Source organism: Protomyctophum bolini (assembly GCF_963924005.1).
Source record: "Protomyctophum bolini genome assembly, chromosome: 14".
NCBI lineage: Eukaryota > Metazoa > Chordata > Actinopteri > Myctophiformes > Myctophidae > Protomyctophum > Protomyctophum bolini.
In genome coordinates this window covers 36,414,375-36,438,080 of record NC_137875.1, presented here as the reverse complement: position 1 = coordinate 36,438,080, position 23,706 = coordinate 36,414,375, and the positions used below count along the sequence as shown (strand labels likewise).

Here is a 23,706-nt window from a genome sequence, read left to right as displayed (position 1 = left end):
GACACAGCCTCACCTCGTTGTCTACCCTAATTACACGCGCTGTCCCGTCTTGTCGGGCATGTTGACTAACGCGCGGCGTCGCTTTCCGTGTGTTGGCTCACTCCTTCTCTCCCTACCTATACTGTAACAGAGTGTGTCAGTTCCTGACACACTGCGTGTCAGTCCTGTGTCACTGCTTCTCACAAGTTTTAATTTCAAGGAAATGGTAAATGGTGCATTACATTCACCCATTCGCGCACACATTCACACACCGATGGTGGACCACACCATGCACACCATGCGGTTTTACAGCAGGTCATAAGGCTTGAAACACATATACGTACATCAGTCAGACCAAAGTTATTGCTGCTGGTCGCAAGCGTGCGCTGCGCCCGGCCTATACATGCATCTTCAGAAAGGCGGCGTGTGGTGTAGGAGTGTGTGTGTGTGTGTGTGTGTGTGTGTGTGTGTGTGTGTGTGTGTGTGTGTGTGTGTGTAAAGTTCATTGTTCATTGTTTGTGTATCTTGAGCAGCCCTCTTGATCTGGGTCTCAGGGTCGCGTTGTCTCAAAGTCCAGATAGTGAGAGGATTGACACAGCAGGCTGTGCAGGCGACGGTGCGGCCTTGGTTTCCCACACGAAGGCTCTCTCAGTTGATTGTGGGACCCGGGGAGGTTGCGACCGCCTTCTTCAGAAGCAAGACAGGGTTTGGCAATTGACTAACTATATTCATCCACGTTGTTAGACGGAAAGCTTCTGTAATGGAGGGGGAACGTCTACCGTCTTTTTGGTCTTCATTCCTCACACTGCTTCTGGCTGATTGTCATCCATTGGCCTTGAAGTGGCAGTGGTGATAGTAATTCCTTTGGAGATGAATATGCCATGGGATCAGGACAGGGCGATAAATAACAGAGGGTGTGAGCACGGCTCAAAGTTATTCTAATACTTGTTGACCGGCGTCCCCCAGGGTTCCGTACTTACTACTTGGTCCCCTCGACACCAAACGACGCCGAAATGAGGCGATCTACAAGCTCACACAACACATGCTATATGTTTCTGCTATTTTTTTGGAACATTTTGGGAAATTTACATCGAAATCTGTACAATTTGTGAAGGGACTCGGTTACAGACAAATACAATAATAAAATGCAAATTATTTTCTATAGAATTTGAATTTGAAGCTGTATCTATTGACAATGGTAAATATAGCATACAGTGCATCATTATGCACATCACCGCAGCCAACATTATATTTAAAGAGCACACTTCATTAGATTAATGTTTTTAGGAAAAACCCAAACGATACTAATACTAATTGTAATACGTATAATGTACAATACATGCAAACCGTATTATACTGTATATAATAATCGGCTTCTCTCTAGAACAGCTCTTTTTCTGCCACAGAAAAAGTCTCTTTAAGGTTGTATAGTTTCTACACCATGACACCTCAAGGGATTCTGGTCATGGCCTGATAGTGTCTGGCGACTTCTCAGCACTGTGATATGAACGCTTTTCCTGTTCATATATCTCATGATGTTATTGCGCTCTCTCTCGGCCTTACCGACGTGTAACATAACCCAAACGGACATCGAAATAAATAGACTGAACACAAGTAATTCGGCATTACATTAAATTCCACTCATCATATTAATCGTCTCTGCGGTTGTTTTGTCGCTATGGCCGTTCTCTCTCTCTCTCTCAGGAGAGAGCTGCCATCCTAATAAAGCTCCTAATTCACTATTGTTCTATTTCTGGTAATAAGTGCGGACGGCTGTCAGTTTCAGTTTGGTTCTCCCCTCCTCCTCCTCCTCCTCCTCTGCCTGCCTCTGTTCTCTCCTCCTCTCACCTTTTCTCCAGCAGCACCGCTGTACTGTACTGTACTGTACTGTACTTCTCTGCTGTTATGCCCGCTTCATACTCTGCTGCAGCACCGATCAGATCACGGCTCACGAGTGAGCTTGTAGATCGGACGGTTCACAACACCCGCATGCAACTATAGGTCATCTAACCACTTAACAGGCCATGCCTCAGTCTTAACAGGCCACGCCTCAGTCTTAACCGGCCACATAGGTTGGACTAACGGGATGTCGGACTTAATGGGCATGCAGTTGTCACCTTTTTCTGGATCAGGGCCCACTTTAAAATCTCAAATGCATTTGCCTGCATTAACAGCATGTTATGATCAATCGATTGTGTCCCGGCCTGGATCAGTAAAACAAACCTTTTTCTTTTCTGCATATGGTATATATTTTTTGAATATTTACATTATCATTATCATTATAAAATCTTAGTATTTTGACAATTATTTGGGCCAAATCTCCTCACTGAAAGCAGCCGACCACAACTAGTAGATAGGCTATGTTGACTGCATGTTCCTCCCAGAATAGGGATGCTATGTTGACTGCATGTTCCCCCCAGAATAGGGATGCTATGTTGACTGCATGTTCCTCCCAGAATAGGGATGCTATGTTGACTGCATGTTCCTCCCAGAATAGGGATGCTATGTTGACTGCATGTTCCCCCCAGAATAGGGATGCTATGTTGACTGCATGTTCCCCCCAGAATAGGGATGCTATGTTGACTGCATGTTCCCCCCAGAATAGGGATGCTATGTTGACTGCATGTTCCCCCCAGAATAGGGATGCTATGTTGACTGCATGTTCCCCCCAGAATAGGGATGCTATATGTTGACTGCATGTTCCCCCCAGAATAGGGATGCTATGTTGACTGCATGTTCCCCCCAGAATAGGGATGCTATGTTGACTGCATGTTCCCCCCAGAATAGGGATGCTATATGTTGACTGCATGTTCCCCCCAGAATAGGGATGCTATGTTGACTGCATGTTCCCCCCAGAATAGGGATGCTATGTTGACTGCATGTTCCCCCCAGAATAGGGATGCTATGTTGACTGCATGTTCCCCCCAGGATAGGGGGGGAACTACTGTAGGGTTCAAGTGGGTGACTTGGGCTTTCCCCTCCAGCCTCTTCTCATTTCCTTTATGTGGGGGATACGTTCCAGCTCCATGGCTCAAGGATCCTTATCTCCTCACTCACTACTAACCTCCTCCCCGTCCTCCTCTACTAACCCACACGCCACACCGCAAATCACAACCTTATCTAAGTGTTTCTCATCCTGCATCATGGCCTCATTGCTTCTCCCCCTTATCTCTCTCTTCTCTTGGAATTCTTTCCTGGCTTGTTAAGTGCATCTTTCTCCTTTAATCTTTCCTTGTTCTTTCCAATGCCGCTCCCTCCCTGCTCTCCTCTGTGTCTGTCCATCTAGTCTCCTTTTCCTCTAAACAGAACCTGACCTAGAACACTAATTATTGACCCAGATTTTGTAAAAAAAAAAAAAAGAAAAGAAAAGAGAGAGAGAGAGAGAGAGAGAGAGAGAGAAAGAAAAGAAAAGAGTGCAAAATCTTGGAAAACTTTGATAAAAGTTTCCATTTGAGAAACTGAACTTAATTTTATTTAACTATTTTAAAAAAAACAAAAAAAACAGCCTTATCTGCAAGCTCGGAATGCTCACATTGTGAACGTGCGTGTACTGTATACAGTAGATCTGCTATTTTGGAAAGATGAAAAAAAGCATCTGTGTCGTTTTAGATTATTTATATTTTTTTGTATGAATTAGAATCCATTTGTAGAATCGCAGGCTGCATAATTATTTGCCCATACCGATGTCCTGCAAAAAAAAAACGAATTCGGGCAGAGAAATTCTAGTATCCATTAATCAGTGATAGAGGGGAAAAAATAATCCTTCACAAACGCACCTCAGCTCCGACAGTGCACGGCGGGGTTTATTGCTAAATGGCTTATTTTGATCGCTCGACAATTCAATTATTTTTCTGTCTTTCATAATGTCGGAGACGTGTCCACACAGTTTCGTCCCAAATGAGCTCCCGGCGAACCCCATCTCCCTGCTCAGAGCAAAAGTGCGGCTAGAGAAGGATTTATGTATTTACTTCTCATCATTGGATCAGAATTCAGAAAGAAAAAGCAGCTCTTTAAAATTCTCCTTTATTAGCTCTACTCCTAAGAGTGTGTGTGTGTGTGTGTGTGTCTAGCGCACGTGCATGCTAACGGTGTGTGTGTGTGTGTGTGTGTGTGTGTGTGTGTGTGTGTGTGTCTAGCTCACGTGCTAACGGTGTGTGTGTCTAGCTCACGTGCTAGCGGCCGGCATGCCGCGTGTGCGTACCCGCTGGTCAGTCAGGAACTCTCACCCAGCAGGTAGAAACTAACAGACAGCAGGTCAGGTTAAGGCCATAGACTCTCCTCCAGTCAGACCCCCCCCCCCCCAGCAGCCCCCATAACCCTGCTGTTTACAGACAGACAGACACCATTTGCCAGTGTTGGAAAGTAACTAAGTGCATTTACTTACAGTGAGTGCTGTACTTAAGTACAATTTTGAGGTATTTGTACTTTTCTTTTCTCCAATTCCCAATACTTTTACTTGTAGGCTACTTAACTACATCTCGGATCCAAATATTGCACTTTTACCCCACTACATTTATTTGAAAAACTTTAGTTACTAGTTACTTTGTAGATTTTGATAATAATTACAAAACATACATTGACCACTTCAACCCTTTATACTGTACATTTCGGCCCTTTGAAAATAGCTGATCTCTGCTATTTTCAAATGATTTGTATACATTTTGAAAACTTTAAATGGGACATTCTGCATAAGTACTTTACTACTTTCTACTTTCGATACTTTGTTGTCTCATTCACACCAAGATGCCTTACTGCGATTAAAAGGAACCCTGCTGTGTGTTGTCGGAAAGTGCGCTTCGTTTGGCAGGTGATGCGGATCAGGTGTGTAGTCTGATGCGGATCAAACAATCGCATTCTAGTGTTGGCCAACAAACGGGGCTTTCGCTTCCCTTCAAAGCGCACCTGACTTCGATTCACTGCAGGTGTGAACGTAATCTGGAAATGAAATGAAGCAAATGAAACGTGAGGAGTATGAGGAGGAAAGTTTGAGATGGAGAGGGCATATTTTACGCAGCCCAAAGATGTCACGTTACTGTGGATAGATGTGGTTGAATGAGCATAAACGTTGGATAATTCATTTTGCGCTCCCGTCTCCGCTGTGCCTCGGCACACACACACACACACACACACACACACACACACACACACACACACACACAGACACACACACACACACACAGACACACACACACACACACACACACACACACACACACACACACACAGACACACACACACACACACACACACACACACACACACACACACACGTCCAGTCCCCGTCTCCCCGACGACACACTGCATTCACGTACTGTACGTTGCCCTCACTTTACGTCCTAACCATTACTCGAAGTATCATTTTAACACCATATAATTCCCTGTGTAGTTTATGAATTTATGAAACACATCATTTATTAAACACATTGATAAAGTTCCCTGCTGCGTTTCCCTGACTGCGGTTGATAAAGCGCAGTGTGAGCGCAAACGAATTAAAGTTTTAAAATGCAAGAAAGTACATTTTGATGCCAATATGTTGGTACTTTCACTCAAGTGCATTTTGAATTCCGGATTTTTATTTTTTACTACAGTATTTAAACACAGTATTGATTGATATATAAGTTAAAACTTTGAGTACCTTTCCCACCATTTGCAGGGCAAACAGAGGGAGCCATACTATACAGTTGTAGATAACAGCGTCCTTGGGTTTCTTGAAAGGCGCTATATAAATTCAGGTTATTATTATTATTATTATTATGGGTTTTTCCACCAGAATATGTTCACTCTGAAGCAGGCAGCAGGGCTTTTAGAGGTTACATTCCAATCATGGACTATGAAACAAAAGTGTTCTGCATTCGCAGTGCTCTTGTGAAACATTTCCTACCCTCTCGTTTTCCTTGACATTTCTTCACAATGCCCTTTCTAGACCCTCTAGTCTAGTCTATACTTAGTGAACTTGACCCGTGTTGGCTCTGCGTTGCCACGCATTGCGTGGCAACCAGGGCCCATCCATCCCCATGCGCACTTGTGATAGACATTCAATTTCGATTTGCCGCATATACAATGGACACTTGCCACGGACACATTATGTAACCCTGATTGCGAACTTGCGACACTAGGGTCCAGGTCGATAACTAGTTTAACTGTCTAGTTTTCAGCTCAGAACCCTGTGTGTACCTGTCTTGTTTTCAGCTCATAACCCTGTGTGTACCTGTCTTGTTTTCAGCTCATAACCCTGTGTGTACCTGTCTTGTTTTCAGCTCATAACCCTGTGTGTACCTGTCTAGTTTTCAGCTCAATTACCCTGTGTGTACCTGTCTTGTTTTCAGCTCAGAACCCTGTGTGTACCTGTCTTGTTTTCAGCTCATAACCCTGTGTGTACCTGTCTTGTTTTCAGCTCATAATCCTGTGCGTACCTGTCTTGTTTTCAGCTCATAACCCTGTGTGTACCTGTCTTGTTTTCAGCTCATAACCCTGTGCGTACCTGTCTTGTTTTCAGCTCATAACCCTGTGCGTACCTGTCTTGTTTTCAGCTCATAACCCTGTGTGTACCTGTCTTGTTTTCAGCTCATAACCCTGTGTGTACCTTTAAGCTCATAACCCTGTGTGTACCTGTCTTGTTTTCAGCTCATAACCCTGTGTGTACCTGTCTTCTTTTCAGCTCATAACCCTGTGTGTACCTGTCTTGTTTTCAGCTCATAACCCTGCGCGTACCTGTCTTGTTTTCAGCTCATAACCCTGTGTGTACCTGTCTTGTTTTCAGCTCATAACCCTGTGTGTACCTTTCAGCTCATAACCCTGTGTGTACCTCTCTTGTTTTCAGCTCATAACCCTGTGCGTACCTGTCTTGTTTTCAGCTCATAACCCTGCGCGTACCTGTCTTGTTTTCACCTCATAATAACCCTGTGCGTTCCTGTCTTGTTCTCAGCAATGGCTCCGGGTATGAGCGTGGCGGTGTACGCCGGCCTGGTGGGGGCGCTGTTGCTGTGCGTGATCCTGGTGCTGTGCGTGGGCATCCTGGCGTACCGCCGACGGTGTCGACATCTCCACGGAGACATCACCGATTCCTCCTCTGCGCTCACCGCCGCCTTCCACCCTGGCAACTATAAGCCTCCCAGACAGGGTACGCACGCACACACACACACACACACACACACACACACACACACACACACACACACACACACACACACACACCTCATGACAATTGTTTTTGCACTTAATTATTTTTCTGTAATTTGTCATCGCTCATTATTATTCATATTCAATTATTCATTGTTATTGTTTTTCTGATTGCTCCGTTTGTCTCCTTTGTGACGATCACCGTGGAAACCGCGAGTTCAAAACGAACCTCATCACACTTCGACAGTATATGGTCGCTGTCAGGCAGAATCCCTCATATCTATATTCTCCATATTTACTTATTTTACAAATGAATGCCCTACTCTGTCACGCAAGAGTGGCTGGCACTCAAAAGTTGTGAAAATATTTTCACTATTCTAAATAGTTTTTAGAATAATCATTAAAAAAAACGGCTCAATGGGAATTTTGTGTAGGACAAAAATGGCCGATTTGCTCGTCTCACATATGACGTAAATTCCCCATTCATTGTCAACGGGAATGTAATGTTTGTGTAAGACGAAAATCTACACTTAATAGCTGAATATAGGAGGGGCTCAAAAAAGGACCCACCGAACGACACATGAAGTGGGTTAACAGACTGGTCTCCTCTCCTATGTGTCCTCTCTCAGACAACCCTCACCTCCTGCACCCCTCGGCTCCCCCGGACCTCACGGCCACGGCGGGGCCCTTCCGCGGGCCCCTCTTCTCCCTGCAGCGGGGCCTCAACAACGGGGGGGACACCGGCGGGGGCCCCCACAAGATCCCCATGACCACCTCCCCGCTGCTGGACCCCTGCACGCTGCCCAGCCTGAAGATCAAGGTGTACAACAACGCCTCCACGCTGTCGTCCATGGAGCTGCCCCCCCCGTCCATGGACTGCTCCGCCCACGCCGCCCACGCCGCCCACGCCCACGAGACCCTCGGGCTGAAGTCGGCGCCGGGCACGATGATGGTGGGACGGGAGCGCCACGGCGGTGAGCACAACGGCGGCGTCCACCACAGCGCCACCACCGTGCCCGCCAGGGAGCCCGGTCACAGTGCCGGCGCCACGCTGGGCAACCTGGGAGGACGCCTCACCATCCCCAACACGGGTATGTTAACCCCATTTTGATCAGATTCAGATCAGATTCTATAAATGTTTCTTCTACATCCTGACAGTTTTCTGAAAAAAAGCTATGTTTCTATGGCATTCGTTCTTCGATTTTTCAAAAATAGCAGACCTACAAGCTCGTAGCGCGCCACTCGGTGGCGCGCTACGAGCTTGTAGATCTGCTATTTTTCAATAGCTAAAGCATGACACCAAAATGGGTACCCGCCCAAAATGGGTTAAGCGCTTTGCTTTTTTAGTCCGGCAAGCCAACAGGCTTTTTTGTTCAATATATGTATAGTTTTTTTTATTGGCCTAAAATTTTCTAGTCTATATACAGTACATATATGAATCCACCTGCTGAGCGGTTGTCAGCATTGAGCAATTAAGTAGCATGTGACGTGTCAAACTAGTTTTTCATAGGTTTTCATGCTGAATCCATTGCAAGCATTAGTTTTGCACGAAAAACACTCTAGGAGTGGAGCCCTAGGAGTGTTTTTCGTGCAAAACAAATGCTTGCAATGGATCCAGAATCATAAAAAAATACCTAGTTTGAAGCGTAGGGGAGGGCAGGTGCAGGGAGGAGAGGGATTTCAGGCAGATCAGAGCACTTGTTTGAGAGTAATTATTCAGAAAACCCCAGACCACAGAAAATCCACTGAATGTTCAAAGTTAAGGTTTTTGGGATGCAATTGAGGTCAGAAAACCCAAAAATAAAAATAAAAATTACAATTTTGTCACCAGACCTTTAAACGCGGCGAACTTATGAAACCATGACGGGTACCAATTAATTTGTCACCCTTGCGGATAAGACAATTAAGGCTGTCACTCTTCTCCCTCCTCTCAGGTGTGAGCTTGCTGGTTCCGCCGGGCGCCATTCCCCAGGGGAAATTCTACGAGATGTACCTAATTATCAACAAGTGGGAGAAAACCACGTGAGTGACTTTTAGTTCTATCTCTCCCACTCACGCTCGTCCGCTCCATATGCCGCGAGGCACGTTGCACATGCATAGTGGAATAGACTTTGATTTAATTAAAAATGCTCTTCTGCTGATTCCCCCTGAATAAAACAAACACATTAATTGTTTCAATCAGGACCAGTCTGGAGCTAATTGATAATTGCTACTCTGACACTATACTGTACGCCATTATGAAAAGTATAATGTTTGAAATGACGTTTGGAAACTTTGTTCTATTCTGCAGTGTCTCTGTTAACTCATAACTTTTAGGTTAGGTTAGGTCAGGGGGAGGGGCTAAAACGTTTGGGGACCATTTTGTAGAATCTCTGGTCTCTCAGGTCTCCTAACGGGGTCTCGTTCTGGTTCTCCCTACCCTCCAGGCTGCCCTCTGAAGGCAGCCAAACGGTGCTGAGCCCCGTGGTGAGCTGTGGCCCGTCCTGCATGCTGCTCAACCGGCCCGTGGTGCTCACCCTGCCCCACTGTGCCCAGCTGGACACGCCCACGCCAGACTGGACACTCGCGCTGAAGACGCAGACCCACCAGGGAGCGTGGGAGGTGAGATGCCATTTTTTTGGAAACAACACGGTCCAACATGCACTGCGGCTAAAAAAAATCACCCGTGGGTTAAAAATAACACAGGTAAAAAAGAACACAGGTGCTACCACTGATACTAATGAAGGCTCTGTTCCATGCTGGTCAAATGTCCGACATGCACTGCGGGTAAAACAAATCACCCGTGGGTTAAAAACCACCCGTGGCGTCCGCGTGCGGTTAGGGTTAGGTCGAATTTTTGGGGATGTCGGATCAAAAGCATGCACCCGTCCTTGAGTGGGTTCCAAAATGGCCCTGCACACGTGTGTAAATCTGAGAGTTATGCAGGGGGTCCTTGAAATTAAAACATTGGAGAACCACTGCACACTAAATGGAAACCGAGCCTTTATTAGTATCATCGGTAACACCTGTGAAAGAAGTATAGGGAGGGGGCCCGGTCGGAAGTAGGAAGAGTTATTTTGTGTGCATATTAGCCCAAGCCCCCAGAGCGGCTGGCCAACGTTGAAGCCGCCGAGCCTACTAGTCAAAGCTAGAACACCACATTTTGGTGTCCAAATGCAGAAGTTGAGCGTTCTTCTTCCGGCTGCTTCAAAAAAGCGCCACTGAGCCACTTCCATTGAGTACTACTACCATTGAGGACTACTACTGAGCCACTTCCATTGAAATGAACAGCGGGGGGGGGTTCAGTATTTTACTTCTACTCCACTACATCTCAGGGGACAACATTTGTGCTTTTATTCCACTGCAATTATTTGAAAGCCTTAGCTACTTTGCTGATTTGTATTATTATTACCAAACATACATTCAGTCAGCACTTCAACCCTATACAGTATGTACTTTTGACCATTTGATAAGCTCACAGATCTATTAGATATGCTATTTTCAAAAGATTTGTATCCATTTTATCGTAATGTAATCATAACAGGGACATTTTGCATAATGAGTACTTTCTACTTTTGGTACCTTTTAAGTTAATTTTGACACCAACACTTTTAAGTAAATTGTGAATTCCTTACTTGTGAGAGAGTATTTTTACATTGCAGCATTTAACCCATTCTGGACGGGAACCCCTTTTCGTGTTTTAACTAAGCATTATATTATGCTTTAGCTATTGAAAAATATCAGATCTACAAGCTCATAGCGCGCCACCGAGTGGCGCGCTATGAGCTTGTAGGTCTGCTATTTTTGAAAAATCATAAAAAATGTGACGCAAATCTTTCAAAAACATATTCTTTCCGAAGACTTTTTATTTTATACCGACGTCAGGCCTAAATGGCTTAATTGATACTTAACCACTGCTGTTCCCCTCCGTCTCCCCCGTCCGTCCAGGAGGTGCTGACGGTCGGGGAGGAGACCCTGTCGTCGCCCTGCTACCTCCAGGTGGAGGAGGAGAGCTGCCACGTGGTGATGGAGCAGCTGGGGACCTATGGCCTGGTGGGACAGTCCTGTCCCCCGCAGCCCGCCTGCAAGCGCCTTCAGCTGGCCCTGTTTGCGCCTCGGGCCCCGTGTCTCTCCCTCGACTACATCCTCCGAATCTACTGCATCCACGACACCCCCCATGCCCTCAAGGTACTGTAGTCAGTGTACCAACCATGTCACGGTTTCGTGGTCTTTCGTAAGCTTGTTGAAACTATAGCTTCTAAATAATTATCTGGAACCTTTACTTGTACTTTTTTGTGGTAAATGCACTCAAACTTTCTTCTTTCTTGCCTTGATCTCCTTCTTCCCTTTCTGTGTTTTCTTGGAAGAATGACAGGATGGGAAATATGCACACAAACGTTTTGACTTGTTAAACTGTGATGTGACGATACAGCTGTCTAGTTTTATTCACGAGGACTTTTCTGAAACACAGAATTGTTGAGGGTCATTAATGTTCATCGTGTTTCAATATGAACCTGATCACTAATGAACTAATGACCGAACCAGTGGGGACTACAGTACAGGGGGGACTGGGATAACAATGAAATTGTGAGGAAAAGGTGAAAATTAATTGCAAAAAGAAAGGTGACAACTGAGGTGGTGGTTGTTATTAGGGTCAAGCTAGCCCAAATGGAGTAGACCCCTTTTTGTTTTTGTGAAAATTCCGCCATTTTAGAAGTTTTGGCATTTCTGTGCTATCGTTTTTTCAAAATTGTTTGCTCCATCCACCTTTCGGCCTTATTTTGGCCACGTCACAGAAATTGCATTTCCGTACAATGCGAATGGAGTCCGACTCTGGTTACGGGACTACAGCGTTGACAAACAACCCCTTCAGCCAATCAACGTAACCAAAAAAAACTGACATTATCTCCAGTCTACCTACGCCAAGTCAGCCATGTTTTCTTCTTTGGGCTCGGCCCCGTCTTATAGCTGCTTGCAGCTATATTTTAGATTTAATTTCATCATTAAATCAGAGGCATAGTTCACCTGATGTCATTAGTTGTTAACTGTGGGCGTGCAAAGTCCTTTGAGACTGTAGCAGTGATTAAGGGCTTTACACATTTATATGATATGAGAGTTGAGTTGAATTCCTGATGAATGAATCGGCGGGCCAAATGAACACATTTACATTATGCTCTCGTCCCTTTCTTTGCGGTTCAACAGCAGAACGCATACTGCATGCACGAATGTGCAATTTACATCAATGCAGCCTTTTTTCTCATTGCGGTCGCAGTGAAACCTGCAGTGCCACACCTTTTAGTAAATATAGACAGGCATTATGAACATCGAATCCATAGCCTCTATCTATCCCTTAATGTTTTTGAAATGTCCTACTTGTCAATCAGTCTTTGAGTTGTCTCTGGAGTCTGTCGTGATCACAAGTATTATCATTATTTGCCGTGCCATTGTATAGTGCTGTGTATAGTGTATAGTGCTTTGCAAAACGGAAGATTTATTAGTATCCTGGCGCCACTCACACGCGTCGACAAGACAAACAATTGGAAATGCCAGACGTGAATGTATTCATTATTTGGTGCTCATGAAAATAAAACCCGTTTGTGTCCGTTTCGTCTCCCATTGTGTGTGTCTGCAGGAGGTGATGGACTTGGAGAGAAGTTTAGGGGGAGTGTTGCTGGAGGATCCGAAGCCTTTGCTCTTCAAAGACAGCTACCACAACCTGCGTCTGTCCATCCATGACATCCCTCACTCCCACTGGAGAAGCAAATTACTGGCCAAGTACCAGGTCAGTCACACACACGCTTTTCTCCTATAGCCAGTCTGGCCTGCCGCTGGGCTGCCATTCTCTGATGCAGCATAAAAGTCAGTGCTTTACAAGTCTGGCTCTATTGGAAAAGGGCTAAAATACACAAGAAGTATTTTATGAACTGGCCATATAACACAATTTAGCTAAGCGACCGTGAAAGATGCTATTCAATGGCCAGTGCTGTGTTATAAAGTAGTGAGCAATACATAACAAAGACTTTTTCATCTAAAGCCTGATTCATACTTAGTTGCATGCTGGTGTTGAATGCCGTGAATAGCAGATATACAAGCTCTCAACGTGTCACCGGTGTGACGCGTTGAGAGCTCGTAGATCTGCTATTTAACAAAGCATGACACCGGCACGCAAGCAAGTATAACTGAGGCTTAACCCATTTAGACCTGGGAACGATTCTACAAATGTCTTCTAAATCCTGACAGTTTTCTGAAGTGGTTCTCAAACTATTTCATGTCAAGGACCCCCAAAAATATAGGTAATTGGCCGCCGACCGCAAAGATTTGAGTTAAAAAACGTTCGCTCTGAAAGAATACATACTCAACGATTTGCGCTACATTTTCACGGGTTTTTCAAAAATAGCAGACCTACAAGCTCGTAGCGCGGCACTCGGTGCCGCGCTATGAGCTTGTAGATCTGCTATTTTTCAATAGCTTCAAACACCAAAAGGGGTTCCCGCCCAAAATGGGTTAAGCTAGCAAACCATAACAGCTACACTTAGCTTGTCATCAGTCGCTAATGCTGTAAACTGTTGCATGCTCCGTTGCACTCTGCCACCACGGTCAGCAGAGTGCATTATGAACACTCGGGGGCGAGTGACTCAACAACAACAAACAAGCACTCTATGAATTCACTAACAGCTACGAGACGAGGCTGTGCTCCGTATATATACTGCAATGTCCCGGTCGGTGAATACATATACCCGGTGTCATTGTGAGGAGCTTTTCCTGGCGAGTGCACTGAAGTGAATAGCATATGGCACTTGGGGTAGTATGCATGTATGTATGCATGACGCACACTGTTGTGACTCTAAATCCCCTGCTCAGTTGTGACCCTGGCCTCCGTACGGAGGTGGCGATTTGTCATTGAATCCGATTACTCATCTGCCAGCAAGCCATGAGCTCGCTTAGGTTTATTAAGGGCACACTATTACAGACTGTGGCTGTAATAGTGTGCCCCTAGTTTGGCCCCTAGACCAAGAGTGCTCCGTAAAACAACACAGAGAATATAATACATGTGCACAATAAGGCATAATCTGTGGCCAGAAGTTAATGTGAGTCATAACTGATACTCTGCAGAATATGGATAGGATTTGATAGAAAACATGGTGATTCTTACAAGCAGGTGACAGTTTTCCTTCAGCAGTGAGGTCTTTAGGTCTGCAGTATCTTCATCAATTAGAACACCTGGCACCAGGAACATACATGTTCTCAGCTTTTTTTTCTTCTTTCTTTTTTAATTCTTTATTTACCCAGGGAAGTAGCTGAGCACAGGTGCTCATTTTCAGCAACACCCTGCACATAGAAACACACAGACTTAAAACCTGGGAGCTGACCAGTACAACCACAGTCTTATACTGTTGGCCACTAAGCAGCTCCGGGGGGAGCAGCTGGGGCTTCAGTGCCTTGCTCAAGGGCACTTCAGTAGTGTTGGGTGAGTGATGACAATCACTTCCCCACCCAGATTTTTCCTGCCCGTCCGGGGAATCGAACCGGCAACAAGGGCGCTCTTCTAACCTGTAGGCCACCGCTGCCCCCATGTTCTCAGCTTAACACGATTGACGCTATAATGTCTTGAGTAGGACGTTGGTTCTGCGGCCTGCCTGTCATTAAACGTCCTACCGTCTGTGTGTGTGTGTGCGTGCGTGTGTGTGTGTGTGTGTGTGTGTGTGTGTGTGTGTGTGTGTGTGTGTGTGTGTGTGTGTGTGTGTGTGTGTGTGTGTGTGTGTGTGTGTGTGTGTGTGTGTGTGTGTGCGTGCGTGCGCGTGTGACAGGAGATTCCGTTCTACCACATCTGGAGTGGCAGCCAGAGGCCGCTCCACTGCAGCTTCAGCCTGGAGAGAGGGAGCCTGGCCGTGTCGCAGCTCAGCTGCAAGATCTGCGTTCGGCAGGTGGAGGGGGAGGGGCAGATATTCCAGCTGCACACAGACATCCAGGAGGTACAGTGCTATATATATGGACGACAGTATTAGACCTCTGGGGATATATACAGTAGTTACTAGTTATACAGTGGGTTCCCCAACTTTTTTAGCTCAGGACCCAAAAAAGAAATTAGACCTGACCTTGTGAAAATACAGTCACCGTACAGTCTACAAGCTTGTTATTCATTCATTCAATCAGTAATAAGAGAAGGTAATTTCATATGGTTTCATGTTGGTATTTCTTTCTTTCACTCTCCGTACAGACCCTTCCGCCCCACTCGCCCCTGCCATCGGGAGGTACCTGCCTGCCCTCCTCTCAAGTGGGACCCTATGCCTTTCGCCTGCCCGCCTCCATCCGCCAGAAGATCTGCGCCAGTCTGGATGCCCCGAGCGCCCGCGGTTGTGACTGGAGACTGCTGGCTCACAGTCTGGGCTTTGACAGGTTAGCATATAGCATAGCACCTGATGGGTGGCGAAATGCGGAAGGGTTGAACCATACATAGTTATGTGCTGCCAATTTTATGTATTGGAAATTTGAGCAAAAGTGCAAAGGTGTTTAAGGCATTAATCTGATGTGCCAAATGTAAAAGTACTTCTTATGCAGAATGTATGTATTGACAAAAATCACACTCGTGTGAAGTGAGGGGCGCTCTTATCATAGCACATCATCATCATTTGCTCAGACACATATGACTTAAATTCTCCATTCATTGTCAATAGCATTTCATGTTTGTGTTAGGACAAAAATCTACACTATAGCTATATTATTGAGGGGTGCTAGCCCCTCCTATACACAGGTTTAATGTTTGTCTTTAGTTCAATGTTTGTTTTTTAAACGCATTGACAATGAAGGGAGAATTTAGGTCATAATGTGTCATTTACGTCATATTGTCTCTTTTTGTTAATGGCGTTTAATGTTTGTGTTTGCACCGTTTGTTTAACATCACCATTACATCACCTAATCAACATGAGTTAGACTTTAATATATTATTGATTTTATTATATTATAATTGCCATTGACAATGAAAGGAGAAATTGGGTCAAATGTCCACCAACTACGACGTAAAGTTGTATGATGACAGGAGCGCCCCTCACTTCACACGGGTGTGATTTTTTTAATGAGAAGTGTATTTGTCTCATTAGTAACAACAATTCTCTCTCTCTCTCTCTCTCCCACCCTCTCAGGTACTTAAACTACTTTGCAACAAAGCCTAGCCCCACAGGTGTTCTACTGGACTTATGGGAAGCTTGTCACCACTGTGACGCAGACCTGGTCTCTCTGGCAACCGCCTTGGAAGACATGGGGAAGAGTGAGGTGCTGGTCGTCATGACAACGGACGGGGATTGCTGATTCGTCGAGCAAGAGAGAGAGAGAGAGCAAGCGCAATGATTTTATTTTTTTAGTTTTCAGGGCCACCACGACGAAAAAAAAGTATGAACACCTGCCTATGAATATGCACAACCCCCCTGGTCCTGCACAAAGCGTGAACCTTTAGACCATGCCGGTTCCTTCACACTCCGTTACCTCTTGCCCTCGTCGTCTCTTCCCTCGGTCGGCCTCTGGCCAACGTTCCCCCCGCTATACAGCCATTCATTCCCACGGCGGACCGTCCTATGGTAACCGCTGAGCCTGGATCAGCTGGAGGCAACGTGGCTGCACCCTCCTGGAAGGTTGAACGGAGCGCGGTGTGAATTGGGTGTGAAGATGCATCTGCCGTGAGTGTGTGTGTGTGTGTGTTTGTGTGTGTGTGTGTGTGTGTGGTGTGAATTATTTTCACAGGGAGAAACACGGGTGGAAAGCGAGCAGCACAGGCTCTTTGTAAATAATTAACACCACTTTGCGTCACACGGAAATCAGAGTATTGGATACGGCGAACACACACACACACACACACACACGTCACACACACACACACACACACACACACCAGCGCACAAAGACTCTGTCATACCTTTAGTGCTGCTACAAAAGTGCATGATTGAAGTTGAACAACCCCCGCCCACCCCAGTGACTGCACTATGTCCTTAAATCTATGTCAACATGCAGTGTGTAGTAGAGTGGACAACAGGCGGTCTTTAACCTCCTCAGGCTCTGGACTCGCTCTTTATTGTCACACACGTGAACAGAAACCGTGGTCACGAATCCCCCCCTCAGACTGAGACGGGCGCGGATTTCCCCGTCCCGACCGTTTCGACTCGCATATACGAACCATATCAGGAAGGAACCCTCGCGTTCCGAAAAGGTTTTGAGCAGCGTATCGCTTCAGGTGCTGCCCCCCCCCCCCCCCGTGGAAGAATGGATTTGGGAGTTTTTTTGCTTCGGGATCGGCGAACACAGTGAGAACCGCCTGATTCTCTATATCGTACTAACAAATGCCTCAAAGCCTTTGGCATATCGCTTTCCCCCGACACGCCGGGGTGTTCCATCTTTCATCTGTCTCCTCCTCCGCCATCCTCCCTCCCAATCTGTCAAGAATGAACTGCAGGGGTGCATCATAATCAGCCCTTAAAAGTTTCCTGTAGGGAACGCTCTTTAAGTTATTATCCATATTTGTGGATTTGTTCTTTTTGCCGGTCGTCCGTGCCATCGCTATTATTACGATCATATAGATGTTTTTTTTTTCTGTGCTTTGATTCGCCTACTGAGCTGCTGAGTACTGTTGTTCTATTGTTGTTGTTTATAGTAGAGGAGGCCAAATTGAAGAGTTTAGAGGTGCACAGCGGGAGTTGTGAATAACACAAACATGCTTATTGTTGTTACTTTCAAATATTGCGTATCTATTCAAAATGTTAAATATAGTCTGTAATTCAAGATTAGATGGTGAAATGTCAGGATGAAATATACAGTAAGCTATATTTGGTAGACATTTTTACCATGACTGACTGGGGGGCAGCGCGCTGCTGTTGACAACGGAACAATAGATCAGCCTTTTGCCTTGTATCGACTCGGCAGCAAGCAAGGGGACCATAACCTTTACCTCAAGACCATTTGACTTATGTTCCAATTTGTTCCCTACCACTTGTCTGTGCCCATTTCGCAATCCCTTTCCATGTATCTCATTATTTCCGCCCCCCAAAATCCCTGTTTTTTTTTTTATTGGCAGTTGATAACAGATTGTTTACCTTTGTACTAAACCGCCTGCTTTGTGGTCAGGATGCTCAAGCTACTGTTACGTATCAGCTATCGGTTTGACAGGCTGAGATTCAAACGCTGTCATGTGGAAGGGTTTGTCCTTATCTAACTATTATGTCTGTGTTGTTGTCGAGTCTTAATCCCTCAAAGCAAAAAAAGAAAGAAAGAAAAGAAAGAAAAAAAAGTGTTAAAATCTTTTGAAACCAGAAAACCAAAACACAGGCAGTATCCCTCTTCTTAAGCAGTGAGTCATGTCACTGTTGTGTGTGATTGGACTAAAAACAGGTCTGTATGCGTGGGTGTGTGTGTGTGTGTGTGTGCGCGTGGGTGTGCGTGCTTAAGATTTCTCATCTCTTTTTGTAAGTGCTATGCAAGTACAAAAGAACAGTGAATTGTTTCCTCCGTTCCCCTAAAGAGTAATTATATATATTTTTCAGATCAGGACATTGACAGGGTTCATTGATTGATTCGTAGCTTTCGGCGGTTGAAGTCAAACAGTAAAAAGAAAAAGACAATACACGGTCTTGTGATCACTAAATGTGTCACGGAATTCTTCAGCCACATCTGAAGGAATTGGACTGCTTTACCGATGAAATCTGCCACGGAGAGAGAGAGAGGCCGTGGAAGACTGGGGCGGCTGCAGTGTGCTGCTGCCGCTACACAGTAGAAGTGTCACAAGCATTATGAACCAATGCCCTGCACAGCGTTGGCCGTAATGACACGTCTGAACATGAACTGTCTAAAGACCTCGGAACCCTCAAGCAGGAACCCCGCTCTGCCCCAAATCTGCTTACAGAGACTGATTAGCTGTAGACGACAGTCAGTGTTCATTTGTACCGAGATATATAATAAATGAGATACTTCTTGAGTACCTCGTGAATTTTGTTCGTATACCACAACTCTGGGAGCTTTCTCCTCGCGTTGAAACGGATTATACCTTGCTCCCGTCGAAGAGAAGAATCAAGCCTTTTGAGTCATCGAGTCAGTCCCTAACGTTTTTACGGAAAACTGGAGTCGGCGACATTGTTTTATCTCTGTAAACTACCAATTGTAAATAAACGTCTAGCCTTCTTACCTGTAACTAAATATAATTTTTATGCAATAAATTATATTTCCTAGTTTAACATGAGTATTTTGTTGTGTATTGTCTTGTCTGTACATCAAATGCAGGCCTATGCGTCATCATACGACTGTGTTATGTCCTGAGAACTGCAGCTCTACAAACTTGTACTTCTATTTTCAACAGGCAACACCGACATACAATGGAGCATAAAATTAGACATTAGCAATAGCACACTACTTCGGTGCTTCCATAAAATGACTCGGCAGAAGAGTGTCTATACTTTGGGCATTTTGTTGGTGGCACCAGTGTTTTGCTTATCAATTACACCCCCGGTTCCTCCGAGAATGCAAAGCTGCTCATCCTCTCCTTGGTGCTCTCACACCTCGCTGAAACATTTCCTCAGGGTCCATTTGGCTCTGAAAGCTTCAAATCGGTAGGCTGTCCAGGCTTCAAATTAACCCATTCTGACCTGAGATCAGATTCATACGAGGTTTCCACGGGACACACACTGGTCTGATTAACCCATTCTGACCTGAGATCAGATTCTAAAAATGTCAGTCGTTCTTCGAATTTTTCAAAAATAGCAGACCTACAAGCTCGTATCGCGCCACTCGGTGGCGCGATATGAGCTTGTAGATCTGCTATTTTTCAATAGCTAAAGCATAACATGATGCCAACACCAAAATGGGTGCCCGGTCAGAATGGGTTAACAAGGTTTTAGAGACACGGATATTAGCTTTTAGAATTGATTCGGTGTGTGCCGTGAGCATTCGATCTAACCTAGCTCTAATGTCTAAGTGGGAGCAAGCAGCATGAGCTGATTTGTCTGATTTATCCTCGCATATCAAGAACCAGCATTGCAGAGAAGTGCCGTAAATATGTAATATACTATGTAATATGATCTTAATTGTGTGCGCAATCCTCTTTGTACCTGTTTAATTAAGTATAACGCCAGTTTGGCACTTATGGACCATCCTTCGGTTCGGTGCATAACTTAATTGAACCCTTTACATAACATGAAGGGAGCCTATAATGGCACCCGCGCTGCACAGTATTTTACTTTTCAGCAAACTTTGCACATTTACACATCATGAACATATAGGCTACCATAAGCATATCTAATGTATGTACTTCTATTTAAAGGACCACTTCACCACTTTTCAAGATCTTCATATAATAGGTCCTCACTAATAATCATGAAAAAATGGCGCAATGTTTTTCTACTCAGTCTGTGTCTCATAGGAGGGCTGTGGGCAGTTCAGAAACCGTCTTCCAGTGACATCATCGATGGGGAATACAAGCTAATAAAAACTGCAGGCTTTCTAGTCCTAAAAAGTTGAAATTGCGGAAATGGAAATTGCGGAAATTGCGGAAATGGTAATTGCGGAAATTGCTCTTCACTTATAGCTATCTATTTTCAGGTAGATTGTTTTATTTTACTCAGTCAGCCATATCACTACTCATTTTTTTTCATGAAAAAGGTCATAGCTGGGTAATCTATTTTGATAGATAAATTGTGTTTATTGTATTTTATTTTACTCAGCCATAACAATTTATTTTCTGTTAACCAACTTGCTGGCTGGCAGGCAGGCAGACAGCTACTCATAGACAGGCAGACAGACAGACAGCTACTCATGGAGAATTGGACAGGCAGGCAGTCAGACAGCTACTCATAGACAGGCAGACAGACAGCTACTCATGGAGAATTGGACAGGCAGACAGCTACTCATGGACAATTGGACAGGCAGGAAGGCAGACAGCTACTCATAGACAGACAGAAAGCTACTCATAGACAATTGGGCAGGCAGGCAGACAGCTACTCATAGACAGACAGACAGCTACTCATGGACAATTGGACAGGCAGGAAGGCAGACAGCTACTCATAGACAGGCAGGCAGACAGCTACTCATAGACAGGCAGACAGTAAGACAGCTACTCATTGACAGACAGACAAATAACTACTCATGGACAGACAGACAGACAGGCAGGCAGGCAGGCAGGCAAAGAGCTACTCATGTTATTATGTTATTATAACAGCTACTCATGTTATGTGCAATAATTTGTGCAGTTATGGAAACAGCTCTTTGTGTTTATGCAAGAAAATGTAACACATTTATTTATTTACATATTGTGTGCATGCACATTGTACTTTGATACATTTTGCGAAAATATAGCAATTGAAAGAGAGAAGTTATCAAGTATCATTAATGTCGTAATTTTATCTACTGGCCCCTGGCCCCTTGCCATTTTTGTAATGTGGCCCACAGGTAAATCTATTTGAGTATCCCTGATATAGGCTACCATAAGCATATCTAATGTATGTACTTCTCTTTAAAGGACCACTTCACCACTTTTCAAGATCTTCATATAATAGGTCCTCACTAATAATCATGAAAAAATGGCGCAATGTTTTTCTACTCAGTCTGTGTCTCATCGGAGGGCTGTGGGCAGTTCAGAAACCGTCTTCCAGTGACATCATCGATGGGGAATACAAGCTAATAAAAATTGCAGGCTTTCTAGTCCTGAAAAGTTGCAATGTGAAAATGGAAGCCATCGTTCTCACGATAATGAAAATCTAAACATTTGTGTAAAAAAACATCTGCCTAATGATGATGTCACTGGAAGACGGTTTCTAAACTGCCCACAGCCCTCCTATGAGACACAGACTGAGTAGAAAGAAATCGTGCCATTTTATCATGATTATTAGTGAGGACCGATTATATGAAGATAGGTTGAAAAGTGGTGAAGTGGTCCTTTAAATACAGCATGTCACATATGTCGGATGCAGAAACACTTCATATGAATAGTGTCTCATTATAATCATTTATTTCAGCAATATTAGGAGTTGTAATGTTGTAATATGAACCACCTATTCTGGGCATGTTCATTATGCTGTTGCTGAACATTCACTGAAACAGCAGATCTACAAGCTCTGTAGCAGATCTCTGAGTCTGTAGTTAGGCTATTTTAGGGGAGGAGATTTGGTGTAGAGGGAATGGGACAATGTATATATAGAGAGAATATTGTATAGACCCCTGTGGGGCTCCAGTCAATGAAGTATGTCTGGTTTAAGTGGTTCACTCGTTCTCTCAGAAATGTCAGGTTCATAACATGAAACCGTATGGCCTGGGGGACACAGGCCTATAGTTCAGAAATGACATTATGGTATGGCTTTGCTAGACTGTCTAATATTGTCCATTATCAGTCTTGACTTGCACCAATTCACTACAGGGCACTTGGTCATAGATTATTAAATATGCTATCCAGTAGTGCCCCCTGCTGGTGTTTAAATACATAACTTGCAAAATATAAAATTACTTCCATTATATACTGTACAATAAAATGCTCTTCACCTTATTCTGATCCCTCTCCTGTTCGCCTTATTCTTGGCCCCCCTCTAGGCCGGCGCCATTGGCCTTTTCTGCTGCTTCATTCATGGCCCTAGTAGTGTGTAATGCAGGTGATGAGCTGTGTTTTGCAGGGCTTCTCAGGTGATATTCTATGTGTTGCATTACATTTTCAAATGTATATACGACACTCTCAAGCGTAAAAGGGTCCATTTGGTTAAAGGGACATTTTGCTGCTGGAACAAGCTGCAGTCACTCAATGTCAGTAGTATTTGTAGTAGATAACAGTAGCACAATTAGAAATTTGCCCCCTATGGCCTGAAAAATAATGAACTCTGTGTTTGACTAGGGTTTGACTGGATTTCTGAATTTCTACAATGACCCCAGGGAGGCTGCATGAATGACTTGTAGTCCAGGATGGAAGTGAGACCAAATTTTCATGACAATTTTTGGTCATGATGATTATGGCACCATGACTAAAATATTTAAAAACACTTATTGCACACATAAAAAACCCCAGGAACGTGTTTGTGCCCTAAACATTTAAATAAGATCTGTTTGCAAAAGGGATGAAGTGGTCCTTTAACAATTCTCCATCATTTAGCTGGGGACCACCTGGAACCCCTTCAAACCCACTGATATACTGACCTACAAGGTCAACCCACCCTCAAGAATAGCAGCGGTGAAACTGCTATGCTGCGTTCTGCCCGTTTCACTTCGTGAACTGTTGTACACTGGTAATTGGTAATATGTGACGTGTAGTCATAGGCACAATAGATATATGATAGGCCTAACACTTATTCCACACTGCAGAACATTTAAACAAAAATCACACCTGTGTGAAATGAGGGTCGCTCTTATCATTCATCATCTCATTCCGGCCAATCACAATTTGCATCCTCAGCTTCATCATCAATAGTTGTGTTTACAGTACACAAACCCTCAGAGTGAGAGGCTAGCACCCCTCAAAAATAGATTTATTCTGAAAATATCTACAAGCTGAGCTTGGCCATTTTTTGTAGCTTGGTCATTTTCACTATATTTTAAACTGCCTGCTCTATTTTGAGGGGCGCTGTCTTACACAAACATTAAATCCCCATTGACAATGAATGGACAATTTTACATCAGTGT

The 23,706-nt window shown here is 44.5% G+C and overlaps 1 protein-coding gene across 1 annotated transcript in view; it reads left to right on the top strand.

The window, feature by feature from the left end:
• Nucleotides 1–16,871, top strand: part of unc5b (unc-5 netrin receptor B) — an 86,375-nt gene extending 69,504 nt beyond the window's left edge. Inside the window, exons 9-17 of the mRNA XM_080781644.1 lie at nucleotides 6,905–7,099; nucleotides 7,728–8,189; nucleotides 9,033–9,120; nucleotides 9,525–9,699; nucleotides 11,026–11,265; nucleotides 12,710–12,859; nucleotides 14,886–15,050; nucleotides 15,296–15,474; nucleotides 16,218–16,871. Of these exons, the coding sequence (XP_080637770.1) occupies nucleotides 6,905–7,099; nucleotides 7,728–8,189; nucleotides 9,033–9,120; nucleotides 9,525–9,699; nucleotides 11,026–11,265; nucleotides 12,710–12,859; nucleotides 14,886–15,050; nucleotides 15,296–15,474; nucleotides 16,218–16,383 (1,820 nt within the window). The 3' untranslated portion in view covers nucleotides 16,384–16,871. The remainder of the gene's footprint in view (nucleotides 1–6,904; nucleotides 7,100–7,727; nucleotides 8,190–9,032; nucleotides 9,121–9,524; nucleotides 9,700–11,025; nucleotides 11,266–12,709; nucleotides 12,860–14,885; nucleotides 15,051–15,295; nucleotides 15,475–16,217) is intronic.
• The last annotated feature ends 6,835 nt before the right edge of the window (nucleotides 16,872–23,706 follow it).